We start from the raw sequence: 20,563 nt of genomic DNA, 5'->3' as shown, positions 1-20,563 counted from the left end.
AAAACTACCTCTTTTAGAGACAGAGATTGCCTCAGCTACTTCCATTCATATGTATCTTGATCAATAGATTTATTGATAGCTTTTAGCCAAGATTTAATTCTTTTTTTCTCCTCAGTTCACCATGGTGCTCACTTTTCTGAATTAAGAAACTAGAATTAGACTCCTATAAGCAAGGCATACAATATGCAAGTGCTCTAGGTGTAAAAGGAGGCATTTGACCTTTTGTTGCTAATCTGTGACAGGTGCAGGCTATTTTCTTCCAAATGGTGTTAATTTTCATGTGCAAATCCTCCCCCTGAAACCTGCATTCTATATATCCACCACAGGGGAATTGGTGGTCATCATGAGTACTGTAATGGACAGCTGAGAGGGATAATCACTGATATTTCAGCACATTCATGCTTGCGACTCAGTCGTTTTTAGTGCACTTCTGTTTTCACTGCTTATTAGGGAGGCTGAAGTTAGTTATTCATTGCTAGACAAAAAAAGTCTCTGAGAAAGTTCATGTGCAGGGAACAGCACATTGTTACAAATTAGTTTCCTTTACCATTTCTGGCAAACTCATTACAAAGTAATCGCGCCCTGCGCTGAAGTGCACTTCCTCTGGGACCAATAACTGTAAATAAGCAGGGCTGCAAGCTGGCTGATAAGTTGTTGTTCTGAAGATAACGGTCCTTTTTAGCAGAGTGTTTGACCTTTTTCTTTATATTGCCTCAGGCTTGTCTAAGACCCTCAAGGTCTATTTTTCATCTTAAAATTCTCTGTAGGAAAGCACAATGTGTGGTTTAAGAAGATTTTAGGATTGCTTAACATATCTATATTTTATTTTCTAGCATTTTTATGATAATGGTTAGAATGCTTAGTAAGTTTAGCTAGCATTTTCTTAAGCAGGTTTTCTTTCTTTGTGTAAAGTACACTTTTTATTGATGTAGGAAGCAATATACATTAATATTTTATGAGGACTAAGTGTATGTTGCCTGATTAATAAAATAGTAACACTGGGCTTTTTTTTTTTCTGACTTTTAAAGAAAATTGAAATATGCTATTGACCCCTTTCACTATTCACATTTTGAGAGCATTGCACTAAACATTACTCTGTAAAGCAATTTAAGCAAATATAATGAAGAATTTCGGTTTGAATGATTAAAGAAAGGTATTTCTCTTCTTTTCTCAGTATGCTAAGAGCATTGAACAGAACTGTGACTGAAAATTGAGCATGTCTTAAAAACAAACCCCAAGGCTAAGTGAAAGTCAGTCTATAGACATTTGGGAATTTGATTTGTTCACATCTTCCCATCAGTTTAAAAAGATCTGTGCCAGTATTTCTGTAAAGTAAAATAATAATAGAAAGAAACCCCAGCAACTAATTTCAGAGTGCATAGGAGAAAAAAATCCGTAATGTTTTATAAAGTGCTGGCTGCTCTAATAAATTGTTTATTTTACTTTTCAGATATAGTCAGAAAACCATTTGGGTGCATGTCTGATTGTCAAATGGTAAAAAAAAAAAAAAAAAAAGTAAATGAGAAATGTCTTCAAATGCCAGTAAGTTCAGATCTTACTGCTCATAATGTTGTTGGGCTTTTTTCCCTTGCAGATCACATTACTCAATAAGTTCATTAACTTTACATGTACCTTAAATAACATTATTAGTATCTTATATTTTATAATGTTAACGCTGAAGTATAATGCTAATCACAAATTATGGAGTGATGATGCTTAAAAAAAAAGTTGTATAGTCTCATAGATAGAACTTCTGTATTTATTGAATGGAGTGGGGATGATTTCATCTGGGCATGAACACAAAGTAGAGCAATGCAAAGCTGATATTTTAGTAGTGCGAGACTTTTCTTTGATTTTAAAAGAACGTACTTAACCAATATGGTTATGAACAAACTCTTACTGATGCTACAAGTAACTGGACTAGTAATATACACAGAATAAAAGCTGTGCATGGGAAGGGTCTTGCAGTAGTTCTATCGAGACTGAAAACTATTGGTAATTATGTTACACAAAATTCGTTCTATCTAGCTTTCTCTTAAATTTATCATCATTTCTGCACAGAAACTGGACACTTCAGGTACTGCAAAGCAGATATTATTTATTGTGTAATTGCATAGAGATTCCTGTGACACAGGAGGAACTTACTGTCTAACCGTTCATTAAACGATGTTCTCTCTTGCTGTAGATTTAACAAAAAGAGAAAAGAAATTTTAAGGAAACTTACAGAGCTATTAAAAAATAAAAGCAGTGTAGAAGTTAAGATTCAAGTTCTGTTGTTGTGAATAGCAGTGGTAGATTTGACCCCTGTGGCAGAAAGTGCATTTAGATGAGTAAGGGGCTTAACCTAAAATCAGGCAGATGTGGTGGGTTGACCTTGGCCAGCTGCAAGATGCCCACCTAGCAGCTCTCTCACTCACCCTCCTGAACAGGACAGGAAATTTTAAGGAACCTTATAGAGCTATTAAAAAATAAAAGCAGTTTAGAAGTTGCTTGCACTTAAGAAAAAATGTTTATTTTCAATGTTAAAATATTAAAATGGTATAATGGCTAAATGGAATAGCATAATCAATGTTTTAATTCCTGTTTCATAGTTTCTAATGCATTTCACAGTGTTACCTGTGGTATTGGAATATAATTCTTACTCATTAGAATAAATCTATTTCCCATGATTACAGCAGTGTGAAGGCAGTAAGTAAAATTGTTAATTTTGTTTATGGGATTGTGTCCAAGAAAGGACATAAACATCCCAACAAAAAATGCTTTTCAGTGGCATTATCAGTTATCTATGAAGCATCTCTTAAAGCAAGGAAGTGTTTTGTTCTTACAGTTCTAGGCTTCTTTGTACCAAAACTGCCGTCTTGTTTAATGACATTGCTATGTGGGTTGAAATTAGGCTGACAGATTGCGAGCAAAGGCTGTGATATTACAAACAATAGTCCATTGAGCACGAGGAACTTGTTGAATTGGTTACCGAAAGCATTAGTGTTTCGTCCAGCCTATTTAGCATCTGGAAGACAGAGAAGAAATAGTGCACTAATGAAATGTACAAATGATACCAAACTGCAAAAGGCTGCAGGTGACTACGGCAGCTGACACATACTCCAAAGGAGCCTAGTAAGAGGCAGTTCTGTAGCCAAAAGTAATAAAGTGAGATAGAATTCAAAAAAGGAAAAAAAAAACCCCTGCATTAAGAGGGAGGTAAGTATTCAAAGTATTGCAGATAAAAGAGAGAAAACAGTGTTGGGAGTCCCAGGGAGTCATGCACACAATGATTAGATTGTTAAAGGTTTTGCTGGATTTGAGATAGGTATATAGGTTTTCCAGAGCAGACTGCCTTGGAGTGATTCCAGTGTACCCCCTCTTCACCATCAGTGATTTCACTGACATCAGTACAATTCTCCAGTGCTAGTTTAGGGATCCTATGGACTCTGTAAAGTAGTTCTGAATGGGCCATCTCTCCGCCATACAGTTCAGATCACTTTGATCATTTACTTTGGATAATGATCTGTAGGAAATAATAGTTTACATTAAAACTCAAGTTCTGTTGCGAATAGAAGTGGTATATTTGACCCCTGTGACAGAAAGTGCACTTAAATGAGTAAGGGACTTGACCTAAAATCAGGCAGATGTGGTGGGTTGACCTTGGCCAGCTGCTAGATGCCCACCCAACAGCTTTCTCACTTGCCCTCCTCAGCAGGATGGGGGCAGAAAGTAATGTTAAAAGCTCATGGGTCAAGATAAAAACAGGGAGATCGCTCACCAATTGCCATCACAGGCAAAACAGACTCAGCTGGGGGAAGACTAGTGTATTGCCAGTTAAAATAGGCTTGGGTAGTAAGAAACAAAGAGAAATTAGAACGACACCTTCCCCATTTTCCAGGATCAGCTTCATTCACCCCACAACGAGCAGTGCGGGGGGCTGCGATCAGTCCACAGCAGTTCCTCTCTGCTGCTCCTCTCTCCACACGCTGTTCCCCTGCTCCAGCCTGGGCCCTGGCCATGGGCCACTGGTCCTGTCAGGAGAGCCTGCTCCAGAGTGGGTCCTCTGCAGGCCACTAGTCCTTCAGGAAATATCCACCTGCTCCAGCCTCTCCTCACAGGACACAGGGGCATCTCTGCCCCACACCCAGAGCACCCGCTTCCCCCTCCTCACACCTTGGTTCTCCTCAGACTCCCTCACTCCTTCCTGCCTGTGTGGCTTTTTTTTTTTTTTCCCTGCCCTTCCTTAAATGCGCTTTCAAGGAGGCACCACCACCTTGGCTGAGGGGTCAGCTGTGCCCTGGGGTGGGGCAGTTGCGGAGCTGGCTGGAACTGGCTGGAACCGGCTGGAGCCAGCCATGACTAGCACAAGGCAGCCCAGCCTCTCCTCAGAGAGCTCAGCTCTGCAGCCCCGCTGCTGGCACCTGGGCATGGACACCCGATACAGCAGATGACATTATTTATATTTGGCAAAGGTATTCTAGCTGTACAATATTGCTGTTTTTTCAAATATTTCATATGCCAAATGTATCCTTCAGGCAAGCATTTAGGAACAGATTGTTAGCGTGAAGCAGTTTTCTGCAGAGGGAGACAGCGAAAGGAATTTTCTTCTGAAAAGAAGAATGTGGGTAGGAAAGTAGAGGATAACATTAAAAACAGGGAAGATTCAAAATTAGTAAAGCCTGAAACATTTAGGATAAGGAAGAAATCCTGCAAATATATTGATGAGCAGAGTTGAAAATGTTTTTTTTTTCCTGCTGCTTTTCCACACCAGAACAGAATATCTGCAAAATTTTACTGCTTGTGCTTATACTGAGTAGCGTGTTACCAGTGAACAGTCATGTTGACTAAAATGGGACTTGCTGAGGAGGGAATTATGTAGCTCAAATAGCATTAAAAATAACTATTTGAACCATTGGAAAACCATTTGAACTATTTGAAATACTATATATCCAACCCAAATATATATCTCTAAACCCAAAAATATATCTGAAACCGTAAAACCAGGTCATCTTACAGTGCTATTTTTTTTAATAAGTGTAATTTAGCATGTGAGCTAATGCATGGCCCTGTATTACAAGTCCCGATGAGGTGGGATTTGGATTGGATCAGGAAAATGTAAAGTCTTATTTTTGTAGTGTATAAATGAAATGGACAGTCTAAACCCTGTCTTTAAAAATCTTGGCATACTGCAAAGGAAAAATGCCAATTTAGCAATTTAAAAGCACTTAGCGAGTTTTCCCAGTGCTGAACTTCATTTCTATAGCCAGTGTGGTTGCTTGCTGAATAACACCATAGGGAACGATGTAGCTCTGACTACATTTAAAAATATTATTCCATGTAATTCACCAGGAAGAAGCTGAGGTGAAATCTTACAGCCTTGTTTTCGTTTTTGGAAGGAGGTGATAGTGAGTGCAAATGGTAAAGCAAAAGTATTCAGGTAGCTTTTGAATCACAAAGGAGATGAAGGCCGGCCCATGCGTGGGGAGCGGGGGACGCTCAGAGCAGCAGCCAGAGGGGCCTGGTGAGAATCTGGGGATTCTTTAATGTTAGAGGTGCTTGAACATGAGCAGCAAATGGAAAGACAGAAATCCATACAAGTGGGGGCTAAAAGAGGTGCAGGGACATTATCAGAAAAGCGGGGGGGGGGGGGAAGGAAACAGTTAAACGGCTGTTAGGGCACTTAATCTGAATATACAGGTATGAGAAGACAAAAAATCAATTTGATTGAATAATAAAAATCCATGTTGGTTTTTTTTTGGTGTATTCATATGAATGTAGCTTACTGGTATGTATTTTATTTTGTCACTATGATTAAGTCTTTTAAAAATAATTCTGAACTGCTTTAAGGCTTATTATACTTACATATTTTAACCAACAGAGGTAAAAGTTTTTAAAACTTCTCTCAGTGTAGTTCCTGGAGAGTTTGTCAGCCATTTGTTAAAATGCATTCTTTTTCATATGCTCTTGGTAGGTAACCTTGGACGGGTGGACCACATCACAGAGTTTGAGTATGACCTGTTCATTAGACCAGATACCTGTAACCCACGCTTTCGAGTTTGGTTCAACTTCACTGTTGAAAATGTAAAAGAATCACAGGTAAGTGATACTAAATTAGGTAGTATAATAGCTTTAGAAATTGCTTGCTCCAGAATGTATTTTCTTAAACAAAAAAGATGACATCCATGGTTTGTAACTAAAAATTTCCTGTAAACTATGTTTTTGTTCTTTGAATTTTTATAAGTAAAAGCTGGTATCAGCATGACTGCATATCATGACATTTTTCAGCTATCCAAGACAGGAAGTAGTTACAAAGTATAACATTTGACACCTAGTAGGAGTTGTATTGGTAATGGCTGCTATATATTTGTGTTAATATATAGAAATCAAATATATGTGTTAATATAAAAATATAAAAAGAAGTCCATCATAGCTGTTCAAATATTACCACTCAAGCCTTCATTTAATCCATGTAGAGCAATGAGGTAGCGTTGCAAACAGGCATTACTCTAGTGACTTCTAGTAGAGGAGGAGTTGCCTGCTGATGAGTCCCTTGTGGAAGAGGAGGTTTAAATGTGAAACAACTGGATAGGCAACTATTTCACCTACTTTTAAATAATATAGTAAAAATATCGCATGAGACAGAAACTTCCTTGCTCTGTTTTTTCACTTGTCTTAAACTAAGTAAAAAAAAAAAAAAGTTATATACTTTCACATTGAAAAATAATTTAAAAAAAGTTATGTACTAACTTTCACATTGAAAAATCAAAAAAGAGTTAATTCCCCTTTTCACACGTCTTGCATTTTGTTCTGGCCTTCTGTCTTAGTTTATCATAATCAGATTGTCATTTTTGCTTAATGGAAAGAAAACATATTTAGTAAGAGAAGAAACTGCAGAAGCTTGATATTTGTATTGCTATGAGACTAATATCTTAATATCCACCACTGTACCATTCCTGTTACAACTAGAAATCCTGAAATTGTTTATCTATCTTCCTGGAGCCTGATACTTTATCAGACAGACCCTTTCCCCTGCTGTGCCTTATTCAACAATGATCAAATTATATAGTCATGAGATGAATGGGAATCTGTCTCAAGAAGGCAAAGAGATCTGGTAGCAAGATACAATATATATCTGGTGCTCACAGGATATTTGTTTTCATGGTTGTCTACATGAAAAAGAATGGTTTCACTATTAAGTTTGACTTGTGAGGTCTGTTTTTGTAATGTGTGTTCCTGTAATCTTTTTTTCCTCTCTCCAATTTCCGTTAAAATGAGACCTGCATGAACGTAATCTAGTCTGGAACCCTTTTTAGGTCTTTGTACTAGCGGGCATGGGCCGTAGTAGTCATTGCAACTGAGCTATATTAAATGAATGTTAGAAATTGCTACATCAAATGTACCCTGTTTGTGCATTTTGATTATTTCTTTTATGTTTTACTAGAAAATTATAACAAGGAAACCCATACCATTCAGTACTGCTTAAAAATGTTGCACTCATACACAAGTAACTTTGATAACTTTATGTGTGAAAGTATGTATTTTAATAACTCTATATAAAAATTACCTGTATAATATTTTTTTTTTTGATGTATCATATAGGTGATGTGGGAGGAAAGCAGATCTATGCATTTATATATCCTAGGTCTGGTTTCAGCCATTTAGGTGAGGCCTCAAAAGCAGTAGCTACTTTTATTAGTTTTATATGTTGCCTATATTACATATGCTTCTCATTGTTTCTCTTCCTTCAACTTCAAATTCTTAAGCAACTTTCTTTACTTAGATTTGAAAATATGTTGAAAATTTTCTTCTCACTCTAAGAATATCTCCAGTTTTGCTTGACATTTCACACTGAAGCCTTCACAAAGAAATGAATTTCAATAGTAACATGAGAAAACAAGAAACCTCCTTTCATTACCTGAATTAGAAATCATCCATTCTGTTTTTCTCCTGTTGCATCAAACCAATCATTGACACCCAACAGTGGAAAAATGGATAAAAAAATAAATGAAAAAGACACAGAGTAAAAACAACAGCCATACAAATACTAGAAACACATAATTGTGCTGTATGTATTTCTGATTTAGGTTTAAGTTCTTCTACTGGATAGTAGTGCAGTTTTTACAAAATGTTTAGTGTGGTATTTTGGTTATTAATCTAGTGAAAAATTAAAAGAAAGTTCTATTAGACATTCCTGCCAATCTCACCATCCATGCATTATTGTTCTATAGAGAACAGTTTTTTTGCATTCCAGTTTTAATTTTCTTAAGGCATGGGGCTTCCACTTCCTATGTCTCAAAACTATAGACTCATCTCACAGTTTTGCTTGATTCTTAGCCTAAAGCTTTCCTTTATTTAATCCCGTGATTCCCAGTTGCAAGTCTGCTTAGTAATAGCTCCTCTTGGTACAAATAAATCATCATCATCCTTGGCTAACATTTATATTTCTGTAAATTATAACATTCCTCATCATTTGTGTCTCAACCTAGCTATCATGTTTGGTTCTTTCAGCCCTATATCCAATAGAGCACTTTACCTTTAAGTGTTTAAGTATTTGTGCTTTGGGGCCTTTGGGCTTTCATCATAAGTGAATCTTTCCAGCCTCTTGGTAATTAGTCTAGTTTCCCAGGGAAACAAAGCTTATATGATCACACTGTCTACTTGCTAGCCTGGGTTTTTGTGTGGCTGCTGATCTTTCTCCTCTCCTTTCTCCCTCAATAGCTTCTTAACTCTTGGCCAGTTTCAACACCACTGGAGAGGAATTCCTGCAAATTCCAGGAAAGCAGGCTGCCAGATGGGTAAGAGACCCATCTGTGTTCCCACTGGCAGAAAGGCTATAGTATGAGATCATTTCTTATTAAACATCGGAGAATCCACAGAGGAGATGAATAGGAGAAAGTACTTATTGGAATTTACATTTTTAAGGTACCACAGAATCCAACCATGAAATCCAAATCCATAGCACTTAGTAGTTTTGCTTCTTGCCGAACCTCTTGTTTTTATCATTATTATTTCTCTTCCAGTTCTTTCAATATTTTCTGTATAGTGTGTAGCTAAAATTTAATGGACAATTCTGGGTACACTAACATCACAACTTACAGAGAAGGGACTCTGGTCTCTTTGCTCTGCTACTGTCTCAGTACAGACAGATGAAAATTGCAGCAGCCTTTTTGTTGCTGTATCACTATGGAAACTATGCCTAATTTGTTGTTCATTATCATACATAAGTCTTTTTCAGAATGTTTCCTTTCTTCCTCCTGTTATTCATGTCTTAGGTTGCTGTTGTGCTTTAGTAACAAGGGCAGGTAATAGACCTAAGTTCTGTAGCATAGCAGTGAGAGCCCTAATCTTTTCAGAATTATTTTCAGAATTTTATGATAAACTTGATTTTTGATGTTCACTTCCCTATGTTACAGTAGAACCAGTAGAATTTTTTTTTTACTTGGAAGTTGGTAAATTAACTTCCTCCTTTTGACTTGGACTTCTACATCAGACATTTTATGTTGTCAGTTTTATTTTATGCTTTTTTTTAGCAAGGAAAAAGATAAAAATAAATAGGTAATGGCTTATATTGATGAGAAAAAAGAACCATCATATAAGAGACTTGTGAGAAGTAAAATTTGGTCTTTTGGTCTCCTTATATGGCTTCTGACTTGCAAGTCAGTTGGTTTGATAAGGACTGAGCTGTGGATTTTTTTGTCATTTGTTCAGTTAATTCAATTAACACCAATACTGGAAAAAACAAAAAGAAACTGCTGTGTTATATGTAAGGACCGTAATCAGGCAATGATTACGCCTACAATAACCATGAAAGGGAGAATGAAGGAAATCGGATTTGCTGTGGAACACATTGTCTCATGGGCAAAGCCTCCAGTTTCTCTAGTTATATACGGGTCACAGGCTGCTGTCTATTTCTGGATAATGCTCCTTATTGGGCAGGATTTGTTTCCTATTAACTTTAACCATGGCCCTTACAACACTGTCTACAATTTTGCTAAATTCCTTCTCTGCGGAACCGGAAATTGGATGAACAAATGTCATCTCCAAATTGCATTTCAAGTATTTTAGACAGTGCTTCAGGTGCATGATTACTTCTGAGCTAGAATGTCTTTAGAGGTGTTAGTAGCAACAGTGATTCATTTGAGATTTTGGACAAAACAAAGAAATGTGTGTATGTGTGATAAGTTGTGAAAATATGCTAGTATACCAATATTGGAGGATTTTACAGGTGAAAAGAGTGATTATTTCTCTTGGGGCCATAGCCAGAAATTCAGCTCAAGGAGCTGACACTCACTGTTCCAGATACTGTAGCCACACTAGAAAAAGCTGATCTCTGTCCTGGAAAATTTACTTTTGAGGAATTTGAGATGAGATAAGAATTGAATACAACAAAGTGATGAAAGGATTAAAAATATCTGTGAGGATTTTAATTACACTAACAAAGAGCAACCATATTATACCAATAAGTAATGCTGCATGGTATATTCTGTACGTGTACGTACCCTGAACAGCTCTGCTGTCTGATGAATCATGTTCAGAAATGGTATTTTCACTGAGATTAAAAAAAGAACTTCCAACAGAAGGGGTTTCCTAATAGTGCTAATTTTTGTTCTGTAAGTGTTGATAAACACACTGGGAGTCCTTCATCATAAAGGTACTGACAAAATATACCAAGGATGATAGAGGAGAAGAATGGATGTTTGGCAGCTAGGATTTGACCATTACTTATAGTTAATAAATCAATCCAGATTGAGGTTAAAATCAAAGAACCAAATGTTATTTACTTCAAAGGCATTCTTTCTGTTACTTCAGTTGCAGCTGGACTGAGGCTAGAATTTTGAGTCAAGATTTTTTGGGTTTTTTGTTATGTATATGTAACGGATCAGGAAAAAGGATAGCCACCTTCTTCAGAAATTTAAACAGGATGTCAAGGTGAGACAGATAATATCATAGCCAGACATTATTATGAAAACATGGGGCTCTCCTTATAGAGTTCTCTCTTTTTTGTCCTACATGGTTTTGTAAAATAAAAAAGGCTGTAAAATCTCTGTTGTCTTTAACTGATTAGATTTTCAGGAACTATTTATTATTGTGTTTGGATTTTATAGTTCGTTCTGGCCTCTTATTACTGGCCTAAAACACCCCAGTAATCCTTAGCGGAGGGCTCCTTCTTTGTGCTGTTACAGCTGTGATTGTTTAAAGATATGAATAATATGTGTATAGGGAGAGGTAATGTCTTTTATTATACCAGTTGATACATTTTGGAGAAGCAGGGGGGAAGAAAAGAAAAACAGGCATGATTTGAGGTACTCAACCACTTTTTCTGGCCTAAGAACTCATCATGTGCAGTTAATTCCAGCAGAATTTGCCTCCAAAGTAAGATGGACTAAGGATGACATCAAAAGCAGTCTAAAGTTGGAAACAGGCTGCCCTTTTACTTTCTTCTTCTTAAGCAGACGTTCTTCACTGTACTGTCATTTGGTGATTTAAGTTGCTGGTATCAGGATGCATTAGAAGGTCTTACAGTGTTTTGAGTTCTCATTTTAGAAGACAGATACTTTCTTTACTGTGCATTAAAGGTTATATTGCATTTACCTAGCTTTGGCAAATGCATGTATAGAAGTGCATATGTTTTCAGGAAGGAGTACAGTTCTGAAATTCTGAAGACTTCTATAAAGCATATTTTAACTTGTAACATTTCCTAACCAATCTGAAATAAGTATTTTCTTTGGTGTGTTTCATTACATGTACCTTCTTACTGAATTAGGCATAAGTAATTTTCAAATTTTCCATTAATAATTTATTAATCCTCTTCTGGTCAGCTCCTGTGATCTCACTAAATAGCTCTTCATAACAATTTACAAGGAACATCACTAGATTATTTGAATTTTGCCTGTTTAGGGAGCCCCAATGTGCTGCTCTTATGTTAATTTTTAGTGTGCTAGAAACATACCTTTACTTCTTCCTGTATTTTGGTATTTTATTTGGCCTTTACACAGGTAGACAAAACCTAATCTTTTTTGTGTACCAGTTTTGTTTTGTCATATAAATTTATTTTGTTTCCTCAGTTCTGATACTTTTCTTGAAAATCAAACTGATTTTAAGTGGTTAAAGGTAAAGGTTACTTGATACCTGTGCAGAGCCTATCCAAGCACATTTCATGAATTAAAATTTAGAAATTTGAGATTTGGAAGTTTGTAACAAATAGGCATATAGAACTAATAAACAATCTGAACAAAGCCATCATCTCAGACTGTTTCACTGATACACCTGAACATAACGTGTATAAGAACTTGATTACTAAGAAGGCTTATGTTGGACTGATTTTTGTAGTCCATACAACCATTGCAGTGTAACACAGCACAATCTAACTGTGACTCAGATTAAGAATGGTGTGATATTGTTTGGTTCCAAATGAGAATCTTTAAAGCATAAGACAAGGTCTGAAAAGATAAGCTTTAAATTTATATTGCTCTTATAAATTTGGGTTTGAAGAAGGATTTTTGTCTGCTTTTAAAAGAAGTTTAATATCTAGCATACTATAGTGTTTATTGTACAAAAAAGTACCGTGTTTTAAATTTGCTATTTATAGAAAATATACATACTTGCCTAATTGCTTGCCTCTCTTTTTATGTGCTTATTAAATAGTAAACAATTAAATTAAAATTAAATCTTGTATGAAAACTTTGTGGCAGAAATTTATATCTATTACCATTACTGCCAGTAATGTAAAACATGAATGTGGACATAAAAGAAAAAATTCATGCAAATAAACATAGGGTAATATGAATATAACAACATACCAGAATGGGTGACTTTTAAATTTCTCTCTGCTGCTGGGTCGAACTACTACCAAAGAAAATTAAATACTTATATTTAAATTTCATGCAAAGTTTTATGGGTGGGTCATTTAAAGGTCTTTTTTTGGCAGGAGTAAGAATGTCCAATACTAAAAAGAAAATGTGTCTTAGGACTAGAAACTTTGAGATTTGAGCATTTGAGTTCTTGAAGCTTCTTTCTAACTGACTTTATCCTGTCAAAAGACAGGAGCAGTTGTCAAACAAGTATCAGGTGACTACGGATGTAGGCAAAACTCTGTGATTGATTCCTTTTTGTTTTACAGTAGTCTCATGAATTAATACTTCTAAACAATCTGAGATGAATGCTTTTTTTTTTTAGCATAGGTGGTATAAAAATACATGTAAGCCCAGAAAGATAGAGATTTTGTGGATAATTTTCTGTACGCACCCCTGTATCAGAACAGTATCATTCTGAGCCTGAATTTGTTTTTCTCTTTCTTCCCTAGTCTTTCTACTTCCCTAAAAAAAAATTATCCATCTGTTTAGCAGTTCCCAAAAAGGCATCTATTTTTCAGTATTTGATTAAGTTCATGTTCCTCAGTGATATTTTGAGTATCTGGTATCTCTGAGAAACACTGTGGATACTCTTCAGTTTTACCTCTGCTATGACTTTATGTATGGCAACTGGAGTGGAGATATTAAATGACAGTTTTCTAGGAAATCTGGTCCTATTCTACAGATGTCAAAGTCTAACCTAAGTGTCAAGCTGACTTAGTTTGAATTAGCAGGCTCTGTCTTCATGCTGCTTTCCATCTATTTGGTTGAGTAAAATGAAATTAATTTTAATTTGTTTGTTAACTCTCAGTGATGAAGGCTCCCAGCTCCTCATTCTTCAAATCCATATTTGTGCGTGTTCTTTTTGCTAGCTCATGTGTTTGAAATCGAGGTCCTTCAGTCAATAGTGACATCTGAATTTGCATCTGTGTCTTGAAAGCACTTGGGCCATTCTCTCAAAGCCATAACGGGTTGAATGTGTTTTATCATCCCATACTTCCAGCTTTCCAACATTGCCATTTTGATAACTTTCAATTCACTGCTTACTGTAATTTTACTATTGACTTAGATCAGTATCAACTTCTTATTTATTTAATATGCGAGTGATGTTTTCTCTTTGTTCTTAGCTACCAAAGACTAGGTTTCAGTTCCTGTGGGTGAACTTGGTCAAGATTTAAATTTTGACATTCATCTAAGGCTGCTGGGTTTATCAGTCATTATCATTCACTGTTTTATTTTGCCTTGGAAAAAGGCATATACTGCAGACTTGTTGAAGCTATAATTCTCTTTCTAAGCAAGATTAAAAAGGAAGCAAAGCTCTCCTGAAACATTTTCATCAGGAAAAATCAGTTTCTTATGCAGGTAAATATACTTAATCTGAATTAGAGGATGCTTTCTCTGAAAAATCTCTAGTAATTACTAGCAAATATGACAACAGTTGAGGCAAAATGAGAGTTATATATTTGTGTCCTTTGGGATGTATATTTTAGAATCGAGAAATAGCAAAAATCTGGACTTTCTGTTCGCTTTTGTTTAGTTTGACTGCATCACGGTATACTACAATGTTGCACTGCATATACTGCACTGGCCAAGTACCTTAAAGCTATATTTGAGTGTATGTGTGTATTTTATAGACACATACGTACATACATAGAGACACATATCTACATACATAGATATTTGTCTGCAATGAAAACATAAGAGGCTGAGTTGAGTGCATTTGGACAATATCTTTTAAGTAATTGCTGTTATTACAAGGTAAGTAGACTATTTTTTAATATAGCACATGCCATTCAACCTGAAAAAAAAATGGAAGAAAGAATGGTGGGGCCAGATTCACAATGCAAATTTGGTAAGATCTTATGGTACCATAGCATGTGGTAATATGGATCCATTACTTTTTATAAGGGAAGGGCTTGAATTATCTGAAATGTGTATTAAAAACCATAATGGATTATTTCAAAAGAACCTTTGAACTTATTAAAACTGGTTTCACTGATATCTGCATTGGAAAGTGATACAATTTTATTGTAAGTCAAAAGTACATAGAGTAAGATGATTTGTATAGTGATTGAAGTAATTATTTATTTACTGAGGAAGCCACATGAAATGTTAATTAAATAAGAAACAAAGTGATAACATTTAAAATAGATTGCATGTTCATATCAACATTAAAAAAAATCAATTGAACATAGTGCAATTTTGAAGAAAAATAATTTTGCCATTTTGGAAACTTGTGCCTATATTGGTCATGTATAAAATTAGATTTATAAATGATGATTCTTCCAAGTTGGAATCCTTTCAAGTACATATAATTTTATTTTGGATCAATAATTCAGTTGTGCTTGGAATAGATTGAGGGTGCATGTGAAGCTTTGGTAAGCGCAGTATAGTGTGCATCTCCATGAAATTATCCAAAGCTGTCATGACTCGTATCATCCTTTAGAAAGTAATGAATACGGATAAGTTAGTAAACATAGAAAATATTCAGTGTTAGGAAAACAACTTCTGTCCTCATGAAATAGTCTCTCTTGGCAAGACAGTGTTAAATTCATAAACTTTTTCTGTTCCAGGTGTCTCTAAGAACATTATAGATGTCAGAGTTTCATAATTATTGCACACATACTGTATGTTTCAGATTTAACATTGACTTTTGTTTACAGGAAACTAATGGCCAGGTGTGTTTAATTTCCCATTATGGTAGCATCTGTCACTCAAAATGTCAGAAATACATTATAAACTCCATAAACAAAATCAGCACTCTGATGCTCTTGATGTCAGTGATGTGACATGCTTACTTTTCTTTCAATTTAAAAACTTTTTAATTTGTGATTAAATACCCCTTTTTTAGTTCCAGTGTTAATTGTCTTCCATGCAAATTTGATTTCATTTTGCTTTTATTACTGAAAAGTCTTTACATCAGAATGCGGAAGCATAGAACTAAAGTAAAAGAAAAGTGACTTACGTTGAATAGATGAAGACAAAATGTTTTAAGTATTTGCTGCTTTTAGATTTGTTTTTTTTCATCTTTCTTATGCAGAATATTCTGTATTTGAGCCATGGCAGGTTGAGACACCGTGCACAAATTGTTGGAACCTGAAGATAAAAACAAGCTGAAATATATATAGGTTAATCATGTTACTGGGAACCATTTTCCCCAGAGGGAAACCATTTGCTCTTTAAATGACAGGGCAGAAAAAGAGAAGCTAGTGTTGAAAAATTGTAAAAAGTTGTGTTTTTTCTTGCCACCAAGAAAGTCTGAGAGTGAAATAGTAGTGATATTCTGTAAGAGGTAATTAGTTGGGAAAGAGCAGTGAAGAAGCCAGTATTCTGTCTGCTGATAGTGGTTGAGTGCATTAAGCGTATTGCTCCAGTGATCGCCTGTTCTGCTATTACCTGTTGGTGGTGGAACTACATTAGATCTTCTAATGCATTTCCTTCATTATTGTTGTATGCTGTCTGTGATTTTAACATATGAACCTAAGATGAGCCCAGTATTGGGTCATTGTACACAGAGTGACTTTACATGTCTTTACCGATACCTTACAATAAGTGAAAGAAAAAGTAGAGAAAACTTGAATTTTGATGGTGAAAATGAGAAATATAAAATAGGAAATTTAATATTGAGAGGATAAACAAATTCCTGAAAGTTATTGTTGCAACAATATAGTCAACAAGAGCCTTACACTTTGCTTCTGTGGAACCTGTTAGATGGAGCAAAGGAGCTGTGAAGAATGGTAAAACTTTCACTGATCTTGGGTGCCTATAACCTCCATCAGAATCAGACATCAAGTGCGACAAAGATGCAGGATTATTGTGCCTTGTTGAAAAGATTGCACGTTTGAGACACCCTCTTAAGCAGTGTGGATTAATTCTTGTGTTTACCAACGAGCAACTCATTTTTAATCCCGGCGTTCAGCACATTGCGTCAGCAAGTTTCTTGGACGCCCACATGTAACTCAGGGCTTGCAAGTCCGAACTGTATTGTCCTTGGGTTGCCCAAGGAAATCATGAGTAACTCTTGACTGAACTGGCCTGTCTTGCTGAAAGATGGAAGCTTATCTTCTTCAAAGCATATAATATCAATACTGTTTATTCCAGGAGATAGCCAGTTGCTCCAGAACATGGAACTGGAACTGCTCTGTGACCCTGAAGGGCACTAGTGTGATAATAAAAAGATGGTGAAAAAGCAATCCACTGTCATTCTTGCTGTGACTGCCCTGCATCTCAAATTCTCATCTGCTCTTCCCATTCTCCCCATCTATAGCCACTATAACTGAGTCCATCTTCTCACTTCTGGAATTGTCTTGGTTTTGGCTTTACTGCAAAAGTAAAGAGATGACACAGCAGGTCAGATGAAGGAGCTGTCCTAATCTGGACAATGGCCAGTAGCTAATGCTTAAAAAAATACTAGTAATAACTAGGGAAGTATAGAGTAATCCTTACTTTCAGTTCCTGTGTCAATGGTATAGGCAGAACTGACCTCTGCACGCTGCACAGGTTACGGGAAACCCCTGGTGCCCTGCAGGCTGGCCTGAGGGTTACTCTTCAGACACCGCACGTTGCTGTACCGTGGAACAGTGGTACAATGTGAGTTCCCACCAGTCTAAATTAGGTACCGGCTGTCAGAAGTCACCAGGTTCATTGTAGTAGTTGCCTCCAGACTGTTGTTTTTAGCAGGCATAGATGGACTCTATGAATTGTATCATCCTTGTCTAATCTGATCATACTTAGTGAGCACTGAGTTTTGCAGCTTGATTATGCAGTTTGTATAAAAAAAAGTACTTTTTAAAAAATATGCTGGTTAATATGGAATATAATTTTTGTGTTATGATAAATAGTGAATAATTTTTATCTCCTCACTTGATTTGTGATTTTTATAAACTTCATATTTCCCCTTACTCATACAGTTTATCCAAATTATTGAATTTTAGTCTAGTTTCCTCTTCTATACTCCTCCTATCTCTGCCTAGAGAAGCTTTAAAAAGCCTGGATATGCTCTATATGTACCAGTAATTTTGAAAGGCAGATAAGGATATTTTCTAGGAAAAAAACAGATGTACAATGGCCCATCAAATTTAGTTCTGTACAAAAAGTTTTTTTGCCTTTAGTGTCTGAAAATAGCATTTGTCTGTTTTATGGTAGAATGAGATAGCATATCCCTCATTGGTTTCAGAGGGAGCAAAGTACCTACAATGCTAAATGCCCCAGAAAATCCTATCCTAATCTCAAATAAATATTTTTTTCTATTGGTATACTGCTTATAAGTATATGCTTAGTTTATGCAATTCTGGAGGTATCAAGCATTAAGATATGCATTTTCAATTTATTAAGGGAGCAAAGAAAATTAAAAAACCATGGTTTGTAGCTACAAATCTTTTTTTTTTTACTGTTAATTGAAACTGGAATATTCTTCTGCACTGTATTGGAAGATTCTTCTGCACTGTATAGGTGACCAAAGATATTACAGTATATATAGTTGAATCGTTATGTTTCCTCCAGCAAAAAATAGTTTAATCTTTCTGTTGGGGAGGTTGTGAAATACTCTGTAAAATGAGTGTCCAATATTTTGCTTTGAGAAATTAAGAAAAATAACACTGGGTTTAGATATTGACTCTCAAAATAGAACTGCTATATTTTTGATACATAACACAGTATAATAAAGTATGTACAATTATAATGATTGAGTACAGTTACATCAGTTCAGGATCTGGCCTGCAAACCTTAGATAGAGGTATCTGCTGTTACACCACTGCTCATGATGGCTCTGATAATTTTTTTGTGAATTGAGAAGCTCCATGGAAGCTTCTAATTTTCATAGTAGCACTGCTATGATGAACTGTAGCTCATTACTGTAAACTGATGGCAGCTCTTAATACTATTACAGGCAGAGACTTTTTATTTAAGGGAAGCATTAGCCAGTAACTGGTAGATTTCTGACACAGTATTACATAAAGCTTCCTGTTGGGAAGGAGAGTGAAGAGAAATGGATTTGAACCCATTAGTATCAGAATTACGTGTCAAAAAGCTAGAGCAGACTTCAATTTATTTCTGCAATAAAGTGTAAGTTAGAGATTGACTTGACAATTATTTTACCTTACATTGCTCTGGTTGTTCTGAGATGACTATTCCAACATCAAATCATCTTGTTTGGACATCTTTTACTGAATAACATGCTAGTCTAAATGTGCATTATGTTATGTAGGAGCTAAAACTTGGAAGGTTTTTCAAGTAGAAATGATTTTTTTATTACTATTTTTACTAAAGGATGTATATACGACAGAACATATTCAGTACAGATTTAAAACAACTGCGTGTGTATCTGCTAAATTTGGTGTATGGTGTTGAATAGGGTTTACATTGTCATTGAAAGGATAATCTTTCTGAAGCTTTTAGTAGCTTGATATAAGCAATATAAATAATCTGCCCCAAAACATTTGTCTTCTCTAAGCCAGTCACTGAGCAGAGTTGTTGCTTCTGTTTATTGGTCTTCTTCTTCCCTAATAATTTTCCAAGACAAGCGACAACAAATTAGACAACCAGTTTTTATTATAATTTTCAACTTTGAGAAGCATATTTTTATCAACAGTTCATATATATAGCCTCCAACTGAACACTGAGGTCCATGAATTCAGATCCTTAACCTTGCACATTGTAAGAGACTTGTATTGGAATGGCAAATCTGACTTTATTTTTCTTGTCTTGAAATGATGATTCTCTGCAGAACGCTTATTTAATTTTCTAGTTGTGTAGCATAATTTTTTTTGAAGGGGGTTGTGTTTATTGTCCTTCTATTACTCTCTGAAATCTCACATGAAGTTTCGTAGAAAACTTTTATTAAAATTTTTATAAGTAATATATTACAGCAGTGTGCAGATTCTCCTAGCAGGTTTTCATATGCCTTTGCATACTTTGATGCAAGACCATGTCATACTCAGGGGTGATGCAGGGAAGTAGAATGCTGCTTGTATTGCATCTTGTTGTATGTTCGTATTCTGATCTTCTCAGAACTCTGTGGGCAAAACTAATCCCAACATCAGAGGACTACAGAGTATTGTGGGATAGGTGGTAGGACATGCTTGCCCCTGGAAATTTGACATTGGTGCTGACTATCTCCAGTGTTAGATTTAGAATCACCTCAACAGCCAGATTAAACAGAATATCCTTCCTGGCAGGCATGTGGAATGGTAATTCCATGGGTTTGGAATAGCCAGGATGAAACTACAATAACTGTTCCATGGGGGTTGTCTCTTCCCTATGGCTGCAGAAAGATCAAACAAATGTCTTTGAAGCAGAGGTTAATACAGGTACCTACTACATAAATTGTTATTTTACATGGATTCTAGCTGTTTTTATTACAAAAATAACTTGAGTAGCATATATTTATTTTATTGATAAAAATAAAGGCCGCTCATTATAAATGTCAGCCTATAAAAAGAGATTATATGTATGCAGGAAGAGAATTTCTTTTTGCCAGGAATTTCTCATGCATAAATACAAATGAATATTCTAAATGTAAATGTTTGACTAGATTATTCTTCAGAGACACATATTGATTTCTGTTGTCAACCTCCAGTGAGATACAGTGTAGATTACTAGGAAATCCTTTCCAAGCACATACTGAAAAAAATGTAAAATATGATTTCCTTGACAGTCAGTGCAAAGAGACAGAATAGATGTTAACAAATTAACTGTGTTTACTGCATCTTCACCAGTGTAAGAGTCTTTCA

General features: G+C 35.7%; 1 protein-coding gene across 2 annotated transcripts in view; it reads left to right on the top strand.

Annotated features, from left to right (window-relative positions):
• Positions 1-20,563, top strand: part of LOC309407560 (BEN domain-containing protein 5) — a gene marked incomplete at its 5' end in the record, with an annotated part of 952,618 nt that overhangs the window by 41,469 nt on the left and 890,586 nt on the right. For both annotated transcript variants that reach the window (XM_082003109.1, XM_082003108.1), the window contains one exon: positions 5,954-6,078. In XM_082003109.1, the coding sequence (XP_081859235.1) occupies positions 5,954-6,078 (125 nt within the window). The remainder of the gene's footprint in view (positions 1-5,953; positions 6,079-20,563) is intronic.

This window comes from Phaethon aethereus (genome assembly GCF_964289735.1).
Source record: "Phaethon aethereus genome assembly, chromosome: 8".
Taxonomy (NCBI): domain Eukaryota; kingdom Metazoa; phylum Chordata; class Aves; order Phaethontiformes; family Phaethontidae; genus Phaethon; species Phaethon aethereus.
The sequence above is the reverse complement of the archived record's forward strand: the minus strand, read 5'-3'. Positions and strand labels throughout refer to the sequence as shown.